Here is an 18473-nt window from a genome sequence, read left to right on the forward strand (position 1 = left end):
TGAAAATGTACTAACTTTAAATAATAACTAATTTTGTCCATAAATTTTTAATAAACCTTAATTGAGTCCTAAGCTTGTTTTTGTTTATGGTTGTTCAAACTTTTATTTTAAAATCTAATAACATTAACATTATTACTATAAATTTTAAAAATATTTTCACAATGAGTACAATAGAAAGGTAAAATAAATCTCTTTTTCTGTTTTCCCCTTTTAAAGAACCTCTTAATTAAGTCTTAAATAACACAGTGCTAAAGAACATTGTAATATTTGCGAACCCTAATTTTATTTTATGCATTGAGGAGACGACACGTTTTATTTGATAAGATGACAATTTTCATTTCCAAAAGATTTAATTCTAAAATTGAATTTCATTTCTTTTGGGCCAATAATAATAATATCACATCGATTCCAAAAAGAGTTGCTCTCATCAGCTCTTTCTCCAAAAAACAAAACAAAAGATACTTATCGCTAAAAATTTCATTCCACTTTCAAATTACATTTTGAATAAATAAAGTCCGATTCACGATAACATTTTAAAAACTTTTTCATTTAAAATAAATTTTCAAACTTTAAAGTGAATTTATAATAAATTTCATGTGACGTAATTATAGTATTTTAACAAAACTTAACCATTTACAATTCAATATAAAAGAATTTTATTTCATGAAAACAATGTTTCTATTAACTGATTTGTAATAACCAATTTAAAATTAATTCTTAAAAATATAATATTTATGACAATTATTACATATATATTTCACCTAAAAAGAGTATATATGCAACTAAACACTCACTTCATTCATCTAATTTCTAAACTAAGGCCCAGAGATTTGGAAGGTGACAAAAAATCATATGTTTTGAATCATTACATTTTCTTTTGAAAAAAAAAAATCTCAAAAATCTAAACTATATTCATGAAAACATCATTACATGATTGAAAAGTACTTTACGAAATGCTTTTTCTTTTTCCTCTCACCGGATATTTACATTTCCAAACACGTAATTATTAATCAAGAAATTTTTAGAAGATTTGAGGAAAGAAAAGGTTGAAACTTGATGGTTAATATTTGAATTAAATTTATAGTTAAAAGGTAATTCTGCATTTAACTCAAAATAGTTCTTCCTTTTTTTAAATGTCTATTTTGATATCTAATTTTTTTTTAAAATTATATTATTATCTTTAACATTGTTTATCGACTTATTTAACGAACATTAAAGTGAGCTAGACTCAATAACATTAATATAATATTTGTTTTCAAAGTCAAAGACATGATCCCTACAATTGTATTAAAAAAAGATAACGATTATTTCTTTAAAGTTGAAAGTTTTTTCTTTTTAACAACTATTCTTCTTAAAGTTGATGATAATTATCATCCATACAACTACCACACTTCACGTAAGGTTAATCTATTTTATAGACATACAACCGTGTAACCTTCCTAGATTAATTTAAAATTTTAATGCATATTGACTTAAAGTATATCAAACATTAATTTTATAATTCATTTTTTTTAAAGAACATAACTTCACACGTAATAATGTCACATTTACGAAGTTTTAAACGTTAAAAGAACATTTATCATTATTTTTTAACGATAATTGACATATACTCTGCTACTCCAGGACGGATGTTGCACTAGAAAATGAGAATAAAAGGGTAATGAAATTGTAAATTTCATGCATGCCCCACACTAAAAACCAAGTCAAGTAAAATGGTAGAGTGAAAATGGAGGGAGTGCGAATGAGTAATTACTGAGGGAACCCATTGTAAGAGAGTAGCCGTTGTTTCTGGACTTTCTGGGCCACATTGGTTCCTTCGGCCATTTGAAGTAAATATGAACAAAACATCAGAAAAAGAAAAGTAAAGAGAGAAAAAAGAAAAGATAGAAAGAAGAAGAAGAACAAGGAAGAGAAAGCAGTGTGAAGGGAAGACGAAAGGAAATAGCTTTTTACAAAAAAGAGTGAAACTAGAAAAAGCACTTATGCTTTTTGTTTGTTAAACACTTGCACCCCTAAATTGGTATATAAAATACCTTAAAACCCTCTTCACTTTCTCTTCTTCACATTCATATTTTGAAATAAAACTTAAACAAATCCATTGTATTCCAGATCTTTCCTACTAATTCTTCTCTTCATCAATGCTTGGCTGAACATTCAACTTTTGGGTCTGTAATTTGATGGGTGTCTTTTCATTCTTTATGTACTGTATTGTGTTGTACTGTATTTGTATACCCTTTTCTTTTTTCTCTGTTTTTTGTCCTTTTGGTTGAAAATTTTCATTAGTTGCTATATTCTTGTGTTGCTGTAGTTGAAATGCTTTACCCTTGTGGCTTGTCCTGCATTCAAGGGCATAGATTCTTTTCCTCTCGCTCTCTTGCCCTCGCAATCTCTCTTTTTGTTGCTCCCTCTGTGGCATTTATAAACTGAAGAGCTGTGTCAGCTCAGCTCCTTCGTTTTCTGTATCGATGCTTTAATCTCTTGTGGATTCTTTTTTGCCCATAAAGAGCTCTTGCCTTTTTCTTCCCCCACCCACCCTTTTATCTCTCCTTTTTTGAGATGCCCTTTCACTTTTTTTTTTAGTATTTTAGGACTGCGTTACAGGAGTAGCTAATGTAAAATCGATGGGTTTTAGTTCCATTTCTCCCTTCCCAAATGCATATAAATACAGTTGGTCAATTCTAAAACTCTTCATTGCAGGAACTAATTCCAACGCCTAACTTGTGGCCCGTGTTGCTTTGCTTCCAACATTTTTTTGTGGAAAAACAATGAGCTATAACAGCTCTACTGTGGGCTCTGGTTTGTTCATTTTCTGTTCATTTTGTTTTATTGGTTTACCGTCCTTAAGAATATATGGTTTAGCTTTCATTTATGCATCTGGGGTTTTCCCCCCTCAACTTTTTGCTCCATTATGTCAGGTAGTAGAACTGGCAGGATGACCTTCGAGTTTGGGAGGACCCATGTGGTCAGGCCTAAAGGGAAGCATCAGGCAACTATTGTTTGGTTACATGGCCTAGGTGATAAGGGATCAAGGTACTAATGACTTGTCTTCTTTATGTTCTCCTCCCTGTTTGGCCGGCTTATTAGAGTTATTTTGCTAATTTTTGGTTGACTTACTTTGAATGAGGTTAAGAAGAAATTATGGGGTACTGATTTAGTATGAAACACTCACTTTGAACTCTATGGTACATTACATGCAAGTTTCAAACTTTCCATTCTAATTCGTGGATTATATCTCAGTAGAAGACTTTCTTTTTGTCTTCCATGCCAAAAGGAAAGAAGTGGCCGAGTGAGAGAATGTCAGTGTCTTGTCCTTTCTTCTTGTGTATGTTCATATATAGAAAGTTTGACAAATTCTATATGCCTTTACTAGAGATTCTTATTCTGGTTTTTTTTATGGGGGAAGGTAATGGTACATTGCTTAAAAAAATATTGCTAGTTGGCATTTTTATGTCATATCTTTGATTCTAAGCTATATTGAGGTGTTGCCTCTATATGACAAATTGATGAATGGGGACCACATCATGTTTTCTGTCCTTAAGAATTAGAAAAACCAAAATTCAACATAAAATAATGATTATTATTATAATTTATGAGCCTAACCAATATCAAACATTCACATCATGAAAGGAGGGCTGGTTTCTTCATTATTGGGTAACCAACAAGAGTGTGGTCCCAGTTTCAAATGTTTTTGAATCTATTTGGAGGTTGTTTTCGATATTCTTTCATCGTAATCTGCAAACTTGACAAATCCTTTCAGAATTGTTGTTATTGAATTTTAGAAAGCCCATCGGCATAAGCATTTGTATTTAGTTGGAATGATGGAAGTTATGGCGTAATGAGGACATCTAATTTATTATTGAATTATTTTTAATCTTTTCAGTTGGTCTCAGATCTTGGAAACTCTTCCTCTACCCAACGTAAGGCTACTTGTACATGAACCTATACCTTTCTTTCCAAAGGAAATCTCAATCTAGTTCCACTATGTTCCAGCATGTAAACTTGTAGTAAACTTGATCGATAAAGTTTTAGGTGTTGTTTAATATGATCAACTAACAAAGTATATTACAAATTCGGTTGCAGATTAAGTGGATTTGTCCTACTGCTCCTACTCGGCCCGTGGCATTATTTGGTGGATTTCCTTGCACTGCTTGTAAGATATTCATCTTGGAATTTCTAATTATCGATCTAGTTGAAAAAAGCCCGGACTTTAACAAAACGTAGTTATTAGAGGGTGTTAGGCTCTCGAGATAGGCTTGAAGCCTGACTCAAGGTGAATAAGTGCCTTGTGTCTGGTAAGTTGATTTGTTCACTCCAGGCTAGGAATTTTTTTAATCTCAGAAGGTACATAAGTCAATATTATATAATGGGTTAAAGGGTGTTTGGCCCACAGGTTAGGCTTGTATAACTCATGGTTAATAAGTCATCCTGTTGGCAAGTTGATTTGTTTGTCTCATGCTAGGAATTTTTTAATCTCACAAGGAATTTAAACTCGTATTATATAAACTCAAGTTGATGAAACTCACCTTCCTTCTATGTGCTAGTGTTCTGTGTTTACAAATTAGAGAACTTGTATCAAACAGAAATTATTCAAATCTAGATTAACTTGAAATTATTTTGTGCAATTCAGAAATAAACTACCCAAATCTCGTAGACAAAATTATTAAATCTGGGAGCCAAATATCTCCTTAGCTTTTAGTGTAAATGAGAAAAATATAATTGTACCTGGAATTAGTTCAACTCAAATTTTTAACATTATGAGGACCTCCCCTGTTTCGTATCAGGGTTTGATGTGGGAGATATTTCTGAAGATTCTCCTGATGATTTAGAAGGCTTGGATGCTGCAGCATCACATGTTGCTAATCTTTTGTCTACAGAACCTGCTGATAGTATGTTTCTTCTTGAAAAGCATTTTAACTATCAACTCAACTATTATGTGCTTACCTGTTGAAACTGCTGATACTTAACATCTTCCCCACATTATATCCCCCCCCTCCCCTCCCTTCAGCTGAGCTGCTGTTTGTTACTTAACTTATGCAACTATTCTAGCATTACTATATAATAAGTCGCTAATCATTTGACCACCCTGCACATTGACCTAATAGTCAATAGAGCTAGCGGACAAAGTAGAGACATTGGAAAATGAGTTCAAACCTTCCGTGATTACCTGGTTGGGATAATAGTGTTGTGGTAATCAATATTTGTAGGGTAAATTGGTTGTCCTATGAGATGATTAGTTGAGGTGTGGGTACTCTAATCTGAACATCACAAAGATCCAAAACGATAATAATAATTAGAGTCTTTAGTTTTCAACTTTATCATGGCTATAGGGAACTATTATAGTCATTATTTAACTTGATCATCAGTATGATACTCCCCTGGTTGGTCAACACATAAGGGAGATGGAATTGCTTATTAGATTACCCAATATTGTTCTGTGAAGGAGTCAAACCGGAAATTCTTATATGGTTTCGAAATGAAGCTCAGTTATGGTTTATGAATTGTAGGTAGATGGGTATAGATATAGATTTCATCTGCCGTCTCAAATCATTTTTGCAGCTGATACTTGGTGTTTGATGTACAAATTTGCTTTCTTCTCACTCTATCTGATTTAAGATACTTGGAGGACATTCTGTAACCCTCCATTGCCACCCTCACAATCCAAGAATTCCTTTTCTCACTTGTTAAGATGTAGTTGTGCCGTTTTTTCCCTTTTTCTGGAGTTTTTATTAATTCTACTATGCTTCAACAGTTAAACTGGGTATTGGAGGCTTCAGTATGGGTGCTGCAACTGCAATTTACTCTGCATCATGCCGTATTCTTGGGCAATATGGAAATGGAAACCTATACCCCATTAACCTAAGTGCAGTTGTTGGGCTTAGTGGCTGGCTTCCTTGTTCAAGGTTTTACTTTTGTTATTTGAACTGTAAAGAGGCAGAAACACACAGTACAGCCTACATAAGTGGTATTTATTGATTAAGTACACTTATTTTTTTTCATTAAATGCTTTTTGTTGTAGATCTTTGAGGAACCAGATCAATGTGTCACATGAAGCTGCAAGGCGGGCTGCGTGTCTACCCATTTTACTCTGTCATGGTTCAGGTACTTGTATTGTTTTTGTATGTTGATAGAAAGATAGTTACCCACAATGGATGCCGACTGAGCACCACATCCCACTTGCTGATCCATTCATTTTTATATGTCGTAATTTATCACTGATTTGTTTGCAATGCTTTTCATCACCGTTCTTGTGAGAAAAATGATTTCTCTCAGTTCCCTTAATCCTACTGACTGCTTATGGACGTGGCAGCAAACCAATTTATTTAGCTTCTCGCCTTTCAGGTTGCACAGCCATTATTCCAAAAAACATCTAGGCTTCTGGATGCTGGTTTAAAAGCCTTTAGTTTATGCAAGTCACTTAGCCATAGGAATCTTGAGATTTTCAGTGACTTAACTCAAAAGTGTTTAAGAGAATGATTTTTGAGATTGTAATGATGGATGCAAGACTCAATTGTTTTTCTCCATCGACCAAAAGTAACTCTAACCCATCAGATCAACATTACCTGTCTTTCCAAATGCCCATGCTTAATTTTTTGCTTTTATTTACATTCCAATCAAGTTGGAACTGCTGCTGGATTGAAGTGTCCTATATCAAGTGAATTTTATTCAAGGTACACTTAATTACCATGAGAATCAGTTTCATATTACATGCTGTTGGTTACAGGTGATGATGTCGTTGCTTACAAACATGGCGAGAAATCTGCACATACTTTAAGCTCAGCTGGATTTAGAAATCTAACATTTAAAACCTATAATGGGTATGTTAGTATCTTGCTTTCTAGTGCTTCTTGTTTTGTTTGTCTGATAACAAGTAACAAAAAGATGGGATCTTGCCATGCAGGCTGGGACATTACACCATTCCTGAGGAGATGAATGTTGTCTGTAATTGGCTGACAGTAATTTTGGGGCTCGATGGCTTAAGGTTAGTTGACCACTAAAGTTGTTACGGAGAAAAGCATGGAGATAAACGAGGAAGACCACTTTTAGGTTTGTAACAAAAATGGTAGAGATGGTTGAACGTAGGGGCGGCAGTGTGAATGGCCATAGGTATAAGTTCTTTAATTTTGGTTATTTCGTTAGTAAAGAATAAACCATTGCCTTTCTGGTTTCTGGTTTCTAGCAAATCTGATAGAGTTATTATGTATGCTTTTCTTTTTCTCTTTTGTTTTTTTAGCCTAAGTGTGGGGGTATACGAATCTGAGAAAAAATTTCAATGTTGTAATCTAAATATAGACCCTTTTTCTAAATCTACATATGGCTACCTACTAATTACCACATATCACAGTCAAATGTGCAATCTTCTAGTTCTTACAATTCTTGATCTTTCTTTAGTTTATTAAGTTTTTCTGTTTATATGAATGAAACATGAATGATTTATTTTGACTATTTAGTTGTTTTAAAAAGTTAAAACATGTTTGTTAGAAGTAGAACATATTTACATAAATAAATAAATAAATAAATAAATAAAAAATCACAAATCAATCATATAGAAAAACAAGTAAACTGTAACCTGTGTCTTTCTGTAATGTTCTTCTGTGTCAACCAATGGCTTAGGATTAGGCTCACCCACCTGCAATGTAGTTGGATCAATAATTTTGTAATGGCAAATTACTTTTGTCATTAATTTTCAATAAATATTTAATTTTACGCTTTGAAATACTCTTCTCATGTCATCAAAATTAGTTTTGTAAAGACGAGTGATATAAACTATTCTAGAAGCACTCTCCTAATCATGTACTTTCGATAGATGATGGCTATTGACTTCAAAACCACGCAAATGATAGAAGAACTAGTACTGATGCTTTACATTATGTTTATACTATAAATTTATTTATCACTTTATTTTATTTTTTCTGAAGGAATTACTAGTGCAAACTATATAATTGATCGATTTAACTTAGGATATTAAGAAAAGAAACAGAGAACTTAGAAGTCTTTGTAAAGAAAATTAACATACAAAGAAAAGCAGAGTCCAATCTCTTGAAAAGCTAAAAAGACGGTTGTTTTTTTCTTAGGTCAAAAGCAATAAATTGTTGAATTGATCCCAAAAAAGAAGCTAGTATTGTTCATCATTTTTCCATATGAAGCATCCAGATAATTAGGAGAGAAAAGTGAAGAGTAAAACTTTTAAGAATCAAATCGTAGAGCATAATGAAATTGAGGCATATGAAGCATCCAATTAGTTAATAGCATACAAAAATACAGAAATATTATTCTGGCTTATGAATATGTGTTATACAAAGTGAAAGATATATTTAACCTGAAAAGCTTCTCCAAATGTTTCTTTGGTATTGCATTCATGAAAAGATTAAGGCCTAAAATCCAAAGCAATCCTGATAGATAGATCATAGCTACATGGATACTGCATCTTCAAGTGTGTTCAAGATCAATTCACAGAGAATGTACAGAATTCAACTATCTTCCTAAATCCCAAATAGGAAAGAACATACCTCATTCTTAACCGAACTATTCAGTTTGAGGCTTCACCACTCCCTCTCCCCATGCATAATTGGGCCTTAGGGTGTGTTTTTTCAGATTTTGCCATTTTCTCTTGATTGAATAGTTTGAACTCTTTATGCTAATCTAGTCTAAATCTACCTCTAATACATGGTAATAAACTAAGTGAAAATAAACCTAATTTCGAAGGAAAAAAAGTCAATTTTGGGCAATAATTCGTCAGAAACTCAAATATTTCGCAATTAACGTTATCATTTGAGATTATTACGTCAGAAGACAGGTACGGACATATAGGCCAGTTTAGTATATTGGGCTACTAATGTTTAGACTGAGATGGGCCAAGTCCAACAACAGCCAATATCAACTAATGAGGAGTTTTCGTGGCCCAGCCTAAGCCTAATCACAAACCATTTCAAAGCCCAGTTTGAATTTACAATTGTTTTTTTTTTTTTTTTAATTATAAAGCTGCAAAATCTTTTCATTTTTTATGTTTACATAAATAATTACAATATATTGGGTGATTTTTAAAACAATTGTTTTTAAAAAATATATATTTGAGTTAAAAAGGGGAAAAAAAAATGAAAGGTGAATATTATTATGAAGTGTTAATTGGAGGGAAGGGATTGAGAGATGTAAAAGAAAAGGGAAAGAAAAGGAAGGAATGAATAGTTGGGGACTTTGAGAGAATAATGTAAAAGATTTTGGAGGACTAAAAAGTAAAAGAAAAGAGGCAACTTTTATCATTGTTATGACGTTTTAGTTTTACTCCCCATTCCTATTTCCTATATAATACATCTTCGCCACGCCACATGCCCACCTCACGTGCGTTCATCCCAACTCCCCATTTACCTTAAAAACTTTTATTTTTAAAAATTATTTTACCATACTGTTTTCTTTTTTTTTTTATCATTATTCTTCTTCTACAACTTTCTAACCCTAATATTAGTTCGTGAATATTTTAGATCAACGATAATGTTTCTTACTCTATTCCTCAGAAGTTGTAGGTTAATATCTTTATTATATCTCATTTATTATATGAAAAATAGACATCTAAGCTAGGTAATAAAATTATTTTTTTTTAGAAAAAAAGATACGACTTGGGTCAGTGGATACACCCAAGTATTCCCACTAGGTGAACACCCTTAAAGCATTCTCATCATTTTCCATAGTTTCATTCAAATAAGTGCAAGAAACATGATGATCCAAAAAAGGGTTAGAGATAAGTTCGAACATGAAGAGAAACAACTAAACAAAATCATTACAATTTAGAGCTATAACAAAAGGAGAATAATTTGAAAAAAGTTTGTTTTTGGAAGACCAAGAGCTAAGGAAGTTGCAAATATTCTCTCATATATTTGTAATGCTTGCACATTTGTTGTTGTAGATGATGTGGTTCCTCTCCAACCAAATACCCCAAACAGTAGCCACACCCATATTAAAAAAGATAGTGCTTTTCTTCTGCCTTGTATTGATGGAGCAAAGATTCTAGCAAAGGGTGAGACATTTCAGGCTTAGTGTGTTTCCATCCCATGTAGAGCTCAATTTTCTTCCAAAGAGTATTTGCAAAGTTGGAATGGAGGAAGAGGTGATCTACATTTTCATTATCTCTATCTCTTTGACAGAAGGTACACCAACTTGGGCTAAGAATATTTTTTCAGCCTATTCTGAAGTTTTTCGCAGATGAAGATACCGTCTTGAAATAACGTCTACATGAAGACTTTGCATTATTTTTAGAAAATTTTGAATTAGAACAAAGTTACTACATATCCACTCTCCCGTTAGATTATTAAATAACTACATCTTTAATTTATTTTAAATTTAGAAATAATATTTCATTGGATTGACTTTTGAATTTCATAAGTTAATTAATATATGTTATTTCAATTTATAATTTTCTATGATAAAAAGTTAATTTATATCTCAAATCTTTTGCCAACATCATATAAAATTTTAAACTTATATTTGTATAATTTAAACTTCAAAATTTAATAAGAAAACCAATGTAGACTTTTATTTGGTAATTTATATATGCTCTCAATTTATTTACTTAAAAGTTTAAGATCTAAGACCTAAGACCTAACAAGTGGAAGTCAATTTTAATTAAGATGAAAATAACGTTACAAGAGTTTGAATATAGAATCTTTTTAGACAAATTACTCTGATAATATGTTAATTTACATAATTGATCCCAAAAACTTAAGCTATTGGACGGAGATAAATTTTATATTGTATCCATTCAACAATTTCATTCAAAATCAACTCAAAATGATCTTGACATGATTTTTTTCTTCAAAAATCCACCAAAAGTAACTAGAAAAATATTATCACAAAATTCTTATAAATAAGTAGAGAAAAAGAAAAAAAAGAAAAAGAAAAACAAGAAGATAAAAAAATCATTACAAATTAATTTCTACTATTCAATTGATACTATATGTTTTCCACTAAATTTTAGGTTAATCTCTTGTAAGGGGTGTTTTATACATGTGTTAAAGTCATATATTAATGATTTAAAAAGAAAACTTATTAGAGTTTAACTTGATATGTTACGAAAAAGTATAAGATTAGAGTGTGAATGTATATGGTTAGAGCGTATTTCGTACAGTAATAAATGAAAAAATGCTTACAAACCTAGTTTTATAGACACAAAATTAAAATGGTATGAATACCCAATAGTAATGACTAAATTATAATTTAACCTAAATTATGTTTTTATAGAGACAGCTTGGTTAAAGCTTTGTTTTCTTGTTTTTCAAAATTTCAAATACGTACATACTTGGTAAGTATTTATTATTTTTCCTTCAACTCCTAAGAATCATGCATATATATATATAAAAAATAGCTTAAGAAAAAAACTTTGAAAACATAAAAAGAGTGGTTTCCGTTTCTACTTTGTTTTTTACTCTATTTTTTAAAAATATTTAAATAAAATCATTTTTTTTAAGGAAAAATTGTCAAGTGGACAAATTAGTGTTTATATTTCAAGATAAAATTAAGTGTAGAAATTCAGTGATTTTTCGTCTAGGTAAAAAAAACACATTTTATAAAATCAATTTTGACTTATAAAATGCACTTAAAAATTAACAAATTAAAATTTGTAAATTTAAAATGGAGAGAACAAAACCATCAATTGATCATACATTTACTTTAAAATATTTTTTTAAAAATGGCTATAAATGAAACATTAACTTAACAAATACTGTCAAAATGAGCATATTATCGTCTAATACTACGTGACTTGAATGTTGAATAATTTTCTAATATATTTGGGTAAAACGTCACGTAAATAACTAAATTGAAAGAAAAAAAAAGAAACAAAATATGAGTTTCGAATATTTAATTAGAAAATAAGAAACTACGACAACAAAGTTTATTACAAGAAAACAAGCACATCAATTTAAACTTAAATAGTTACCAAACGAAACCTAAAATTTTAATTACGTGTCATCCTACCTTCCATCTATTTCTTTTAAATTAATGAATTAAATTTTGACCAATCTCATTCTCCTTTCAATATTTTTCCATCTTCTAAAAAACAGTACATAGTATAAACGTTCAATTTTAATTTACGTACTATCAATAAATCTTAGATTATTTTCTTTCAGTAAAATAAAATATCATTAGTGAATAAAAATTAAATTTGAGAGATGAAATTTTGAAATTGATTACAAGTAGTATGCATAGACTAAAGAAAACTAAATAAAAGTCTCAAATGATAATTTTAATTTGAACTTTTAAAAAAACCTATATTTATACATAAATTAAAATTGTAAAAAATAAAAAGAATATTAAAAGGAGAGAGAGAGAGAGAGAGAGAGATAAGAGAGAGAGAGAATACGTTAGGGTATTTGGAGTTAGGGGTGTGTCGTGGTTATGCATGGAAGCGTTTCTCCCAAAAAGAGAATCGAATCAGTACTCTTCTCCCTATTCCCTTTATTTTTGCTTTTTCTCAGTTTTGTTTCAGCTTTCCTTTACCATTCCCCAAGAAATTAAACACACACACACACTAATTTTTTCTTTTTAATACTCAATTTTTTTTTACAAAAAAGAACCCAATTCCACATAATACTAATAATAATAATAATAATAATATACCCTTAATTAATTATATAAATTTAATATACCCTTTTCATAGTAAGACAATTGTTTATTTACGACAACACTCAATATATAATTTTCATTAAGGAAGTAAATTAATTAAATGAAATTTGAAAGAAAAAAAAAGAAGAAGAGAGGAATTAATTGGTGTTTGAAAAAGGTATATTAGAGAGGAGAAAAGAGAAAGAAAAGATGGTCAAAATTCAAAAATTTGAAACTCCTCGAAAGCTTCTTCTCTCTCCCACCACCATCATCATCATCATCAGTTTCGACTATCTTTATCGAAACTCTCTTAACCATTTTTCTTTTAATTTTAATTTTTTTTTTTTTGCTTTGATTTTGAAGCCTTAACACTACATCTCAATCCCATCTTTCTTTTTTGAAAATATATCACTTTAATTATTTTCTAATTTATAGAATTTGTAATTTTTTAAAAACTAAAATTAACTAAGGATGTTGATGCATGTGGGGTCCTTTTCGGATGAGTTTATAGAATATTCATTTTGTCTGATAATTGAGAAAGTAGAAATTTTGTTCTTCCTTATCCAATTTCATCAGATTCAAAATCTCCAACAAGTTGATGTGTATAATTCTGATGAATTGGAATTGTTTGTTATGAAACCTAAGGAAAATGACAATGGGAATTGTAAAGAAAAAAGAAAGAAAAAAAACGGATGTGGTGTTTGTTTGTGTTTAATTTAATTAGCTTTTTATCCCATTTTAAATAGAGACATTTTAAAAAATAGCATAATATTAAAATTATTGGTACAATATAACAAAATATCATCCAACACTAGAGTTTAGCCTATTTAAAATTTTAGTCTATTTTATAAATAGTTTCATTATTGTGTGCAATTTTTTATTTTATAAATTTCTCTAAAAGTAATTTAAAATTCTCTTTATCTACTTTTGTAAAATTTATAATATTAAACTCGAAATCAATAACAAATTTTCCAATGAAAGATTATTTCAAACACACAAAGTAAAAAATAAAAAAAGCTAAATTTCAATTGATTATTTATTCAGCCTTCTATTTTTCATCTTAGTTTTTACAAACGGTGTGAGTCTCTAATTTACGTGTAATACACACATTTCATCTTAAATTTTTTTTCAAAATTGTCAAAATAAATTTAATTTAATAGTAATGGAAAGACCTTTTTCGTTTAGAAGTCGGAGATTCAATTTTCTATCTTGTAGTGTTTGAATGAAAGAATTAAATATCCAGACACTAGATAAGAAAAGAAGTACCAAAAACTACATAAACGACCTCAAATCATCTCATGAGCTCTATCATCAACTTATGAGCTCTATCACTAAAAATTGGATGTTGAATTCTAATGGAAGAAAGTATGAAAAAAAGAAATGGAAGAAAATATGAAAAAAAGAAATGGGTAAATAATAAGAGAAAAAAAGGAATTGATTTATTTATATAAAAAAGGAAAAAAAAAAGACCTAAAACGGCCACTGAGTCAGTGAGTAATTGGTAAGCGAAAGGCAAAGCCAAAAACCTCGTTTTATTCTTCTCGATTTTCGAGATAAAAAAGAAAAGAAAAGAAAAGAAAAAACAAAAATCCAAGTTCTTCACCGGTATAAAAACCACCACCACCGGCTAATTCACCAGAGAAACGTGATCAAGCCATTACAAACCAAACCGCCATCACCTTCAACTTCACGCACAAGGTAACCCTTTAATTCCGTTACTCATTGTTTTTTCTTCTATTTAATCACATCCTAAATTTCCATAAATTAACACTAAATTTTCAGCAAAAAGGAAAAGAAAAAGATCAACAACAGGATGAGTCGGCCGGGCGATTGGAATTGCAGGTCTTGCAACCATCTCAACTTTCAACGGAGAGATTCGTGTCAACGATGTGGAGACCCTAGGGCCGACTTCGGCGGCGGAAGCTACGGCGGTGGAAGAGTTGGTGGTTCTTCATCCTTCGGTTTCACCACCGGCCCCGACGTCCGCCCTGGGGATTGGTACTGCACCGTCGCTAACTGTGGCGCTCATAACTTCGCTAGCCGCTCTATCTGTTTTAAGTGCGGCGCCACCAAGGATGAAACTTCCGCCGCCGCTTACGACGGCGATTTGCCCAGAATGAGAGGCTTTAACTTCGGCGGTGCCTCCAACCGTCCTGGATGGAAATCTGGTGATTGGATCTGTGCCAGGTAGGGTTTTTCACTTTTTCTTTAAATTCCATTTCCATCCCCTCCGCTTTCATGAATTTTCTATTTTAGTCCTCAACTTTTCAAATCTTTCCAATTTTCTCAATTTTATTTTATTTTACTATTTATTTATTTTGAAATTGATAAAATTTGAATTTTATTTATTTATTTATCTTGTTGACGCTAATTAATTAACTGCGAGCTGCTCAATCTTTCAAGTAATATACAATTCTATGATCACATTAAAATTATAATAATACATATACATATTATTATTTTGTCGTCTATGACCCTTACTTAATTAGCTTCAATCAACTTCAATAGCTCAAAATATTTGTCTATAATTTTAGCTATTGTTGTTATTATGTCGATATCTTCATCGCTTTAATAAATTTATTGTCGTTTTCTCATCGATATCTTCGTAACTTTAACGAACTTAGATGGAATGTTAATGCATATACTTAAAGTTATATTATTTTCTTTTTATATAAAAGATTAACACTATTTATTGAATTAAAGGTTTGGACTAAGTTGCCTGTTCTTTTAGAATTTAGAAATTAAAATAAATATTTTGATAGTTTAGAAGATGACTCGTTTTAAATTTGGATGTATATGGAACGACAGATCGGATTGCAATGAGCACAACTTTGCGAGTCGAAGGGAATGCTTTAGATGCAATGCGCCAAGGGATTCCAACAGCAAGTCACCATACTCGTAAAGGTAATTAATTAATTTCATTCAACAACATAAGCAAATTACCATATTTATAAAATTTGACCCGTTATATATATTAATAAAATTCATATTATATATATATATAAGTGGCATTTAATTATTAGTCATTCTAATATCATTATTTTGGGAATATTTTATTTTACAGGTGGTGCCAATGGAAGGAATAAATTCTAGCTAGAAAGAAGATGAGAGTTTCCCATGATACCTGGAAGGAACGTCGTCGTTTTGATTTTTCCTTTTTTTTTTTTTTGTACCCTCTCTATTTTTCAGTTTCAAAAGTGATTTAAGTGTCTCCTTTTTGACGGGGGAGCTTTAAATTTAGAAGAAGTATGAGATTTCTGCATGCATGCAGAAAAAAAAAAAAAAAAAAAAACTTTGGCAGTAGCATTTTAATTGTTGAGGCCCCCTATCTTTGTATCCAATTTTCAAATTTATATTAGTACCTATTTCAAAAAGGAAAAAAAAATTATATTAGTACCCATGTTTTATATTTTATTTAATTGGTAAACTTTCACTTTATGTTATGTTCTTGTCTCTCTCAAACTATTTTTTCTAATTTTATGTATTTATTTAGAATTTTTTCCTGATTTTTTAAAATGTACTTTAATAAATTTAAAAGTCGTTAATAATAATTCACTTTGTGGTTTGATATTGCACTTCAAATTAGTAATTTATATTTAATTAGGATTTCTACCTGTATCATTTAAAATTGTTTTAAAACGTTGATAAACTATGGAAAAAACACAAGGAAAATATAGTGCACTGAAAGGAATTAACTACAGGAATTCATGAAACTAAGAGATATGTGTGAGAGAAAGTTTCATAGTGTTATATATATATTGTTCATATATTTAAATTATAGACAAAGTTGTTTGGTATGTCTATGTATTTGATATTGATGTGATAAGTGAATTGACGTTTACTAAATAATATAAAAATACGGATGAAAGTAATGTAACAAAAAACCAACAAATATTATATATTAGTAGGAGAAGCTTCAATGTGTGAATTAGTAGATGCAACAATATGGAATGTTAGTAGAGATTAAAGCTTCTTAGATAAAAGGAGAGAAATGCTCCTTCATTAATTTAATTTCTATACATATATATTTTAAAAATATTTGTATATATTGACATTTTATGGATACACTCTTATAAAATTAAAGATATCAAATTGGAAAAGGAGATTTAAGACCTTAATTACAATCATTACTTTTTAGGGCACTTCAAAATCTATCTTTAGGGAGCAGTTTAGGAATTTTAATTCTTAGACAAGAGAGATTAGATAGATTTAATATAGTCAAGTGGTTCAAAAGAAAGAAGAATAACCAAAAACAAAAGAAAGGAAGAAAGAAAGAAAGAAAGAAAAAGAGAGAAAAGAAAAAGAGAAACATTATGATTTCAGAATGAAGATGAAAGTATATACATTATATGGAACAATAACAATAAGTTCAATGTGGTCCAAAAACTCCATTCCCACTTTTAATAAAGCTCCCTCTTTGTGTGACAAAACTAGAAATTCCAAATATGTGCAAGAAGCACTTTGTTTAAACTATCCTTTTGAGGTTTATTATTATAGGTTAACAAGCCAATTAACTTCCCAAATTAGTTCTAAGTCTTTAAATATATATTGCCCCTCATAAATCATATTACTATTTACTCTCCAAATAAGTCTGTATCTTTATTATTATTATTATTATCATTTTGGACACGTTTATCTATTTTCTTTCAAGAAATTAAGGATTTGAGACAATTTTACGTGGATTGAATTATACCTATACCATTCAATTCGATCCGATCCAATTTGATATTTTTATCCGCTATTAGATAACGTAAATTAAGTGATGAGATTATTAAAATATATACTTCACTAAACCCTCCATTTCTATTTTTGAATGATGATTCCACCTACTTTTTGTCAACCCATGTCTAATTAATTGGGTGGTTTCAACAAAATCATTGGCTTTATATTAGGATTAACGGATAGGGTTCACTTGGTCTAATTCAAGCCAAACTAAATAAAAAAAAAGAGAATCTAATCCAACCCAAACTAATAGTAATAATTAAAAAATTTGGGATTAGATTGCATGTTTTAGTTTGCAAACTTTTTAAATTTTCGTGTCAAATAACTCACTAATCTTTTAAAAGTTTTCTAACACATTTAAATTTGTGTTTTTAATACAATAAAAAATTTTAAATTTCAATTATATCTAGTAGTAATAGGTCCATCTATATCCTGAAAATGTTTAACTTTATGTCTAATAAATTTATTAGTTTAACCACATGTTGAAAAGTATTAAGAATTTTATTAGACACAACATTATATATCGAAAGTCACGACCTACTAGATATATGTTTTTCAATATTTATTATATTAAAAAACCATTTGGGTTTATCTAGTGTGAAGTTTGATCAATTTTAGTTTTCATATAAGAAATCTTAAATTTAGTATGTATTACTTATTTATTGTTGATTTTTAATTTCTTTTAGTTATTTATCAACTTTTTCCACAAAAATTGTTATTATTATTTATAAAAATTCGATACAAATTAACTTTAACTAAATTTAAGATTTATTACAAGTACAAATATAGGAACCAAAATGTAGTATATTCTTAAAAAAAAAATTTATTAGACACAAATACAAAAGTTTAGAGAGAAAACATGTAATTTATCTCATTATTATTATTATTATTATTATTAATTTGCCATCTAATTAAGAAAGCAAAAGAAATTGACATAGGATTCCATAGCTTTTGAAAGTAAAAAATTAGGGAGAGGGGTTCCTTATGCTCCCCTTCATTGACCTTTTGGGAATGTTTTTTTTAAGTGCAATAGATATTGTCAATTGGTCAAAAAGTAGTAAACACAAAACATATTTATTAGTGTCTCTGCCTACTACATTCCATTATATAGCTTTTAGCAAGATTCTTTGTATACACTTTAACACTGAGCTTTATGTTAC

The 18473-nt window shown here is 30.0% G+C and overlaps 3 protein-coding genes across 7 annotated transcripts; 2 read left to right on the forward strand and 1 right to left on the reverse strand.

Annotated features, from left to right (window-relative positions):
• Window positions 1–1484: 1484 nt before the first annotated feature.
• LOC105434665 lies at window positions 1485–8646 on the reverse strand. Of its 2 annotated transcripts, none has more exons than XM_011651515.2 (4): window positions 8508–8646; window positions 8318–8419; window positions 7568–7627; window positions 1485–1814 (listed from the first exon to the last, which is right to left on the reverse strand). In XM_011651515.2, exons 1-4 carry the CDS (start codon window positions 8510–8512, stop codon window positions 1676–1678), a joined length of 306 nt encoding a protein of 101 aa, XP_011649817.1. In that variant the 5' UTR covers window positions 8513–8646; the 3' UTR covers window positions 1485–1675. The 2 variants fall into 2 exon arrangements, with proteins under 2 accessions (XP_011649817.1, XP_011649816.1); XM_011651514.2 differs by having other exon boundaries at window positions 8318–8425; window positions 8508–8640.
• LOC101218992 (acyl-protein thioesterase 2) lies at window positions 1879–7347 on the forward strand. Of its 4 annotated transcripts, none has more exons than XM_011651511.2 (10): window positions 1879–2020; window positions 2698–2796; window positions 2916–3030; window positions 3881–3917; window positions 4081–4150; window positions 4782–4886; window positions 5750–5900; window positions 6017–6099; window positions 6722–6815; window positions 6899–7336. In XM_011651511.2, exons 2-10 carry the CDS (start codon window positions 2766–2768, stop codon window positions 6993–6995), a joined length of 783 nt encoding a protein of 260 aa, XP_011649813.1. In that variant the 5' UTR covers window positions 1879–2020; window positions 2698–2765; the 3' UTR covers window positions 6996–7336. The 4 variants fall into 4 exon arrangements, with proteins under 4 accessions (XP_011649813.1, XP_011649812.1, XP_011649814.1 ...); XM_011651510.2 differs by lacking the exon at window positions 1879–2020 and adding an exon at window positions 2027–2165 and having other exon boundaries at window positions 6899–7347; XM_011651512.2 differs by lacking the exon at window positions 1879–2020 and adding an exon at window positions 2236–2612 and having other exon boundaries at window positions 6899–7347.
• A 5463-nt stretch (window positions 8647–14109) lies between the features above and the next one.
• LOC101219235 (uncharacterized RNA-binding protein C17H9.04c) lies at window positions 14110–16034 on the forward strand. The gene is made up of 4 exons (XM_004138686.3): window positions 14110–14289; window positions 14374–14778; window positions 15400–15495; window positions 15656–16034. The coding sequence occupies exons 2-3, from the start codon at window positions 14405–14407 to the stop codon at window positions 15491–15493; spliced, it is 468 nt and encodes a 155-aa protein (XP_004138734.1). The 5' UTR covers window positions 14110–14289; window positions 14374–14404; the 3' UTR covers window positions 15494–15495; window positions 15656–16034.
• The last annotated feature ends 2439 nt before the right edge of the window (window positions 16035–18473 follow it).

The sequence above is a fragment of the Cucumis sativus genome, chromosome 2 (assembly GCF_000004075.3).
Source record: "Cucumis sativus cultivar 9930 chromosome 2, Cucumber_9930_V3, whole genome shotgun sequence".
Taxonomy (NCBI): domain Eukaryota; kingdom Viridiplantae; phylum Streptophyta; class Magnoliopsida; order Cucurbitales; family Cucurbitaceae; genus Cucumis; species Cucumis sativus.

Bases quoted from the DNA above. Each gene is read 5' to 3' on its own strand.
- LOC101218992 (XM_011651511.2), top strand. From the start codon at position 2,766: ATGAGCTATAACAGCTCTACTGTGGGCTCTG. The intron at 3,918-4,080 runs GTAAGGCTACTT...ATTCGGTTGCAG, and splicing joins AAACTCTTCCTCTACCCAAC to ATTAAGTGGATTTGTCCTAC. The intron at 4,887-5,749 runs GTATGTTTCTTC...ATGCTTCAACAG, and splicing joins GTCTACAGAACCTGCTGATA to TTAAACTGGGTATTGGAGGC.
- LOC105434665 (XM_011651514.2), bottom strand. The intron at 7,628-8,317 runs GTTAAATATATC...ACTACATTGCAG, and splicing joins CATTTGGAGAAGCTTTTCAG to GTGGGTGAGCCTAATCCTAA. The intron at 1,815-7,567 runs GTTACAGTTTAC...AAATGGCCGAAG, and splicing joins AACATTACAGAAAGACACAG to GAACCAATGTGGCCCAGAAA.
- LOC101219235 (XM_004138686.3), top strand. From the start codon at position 14,405: ATGAGTCGGCCGGGCGATTGGAATTGCAGGTCTTGCAACCATCTCAAC. The intron at 14,779-15,399 runs GTAGGGTTTTTC...ATGGAACGACAG, and splicing joins GGTGATTGGATCTGTGCCAG to ATCGGATTGCAATGAGCACA.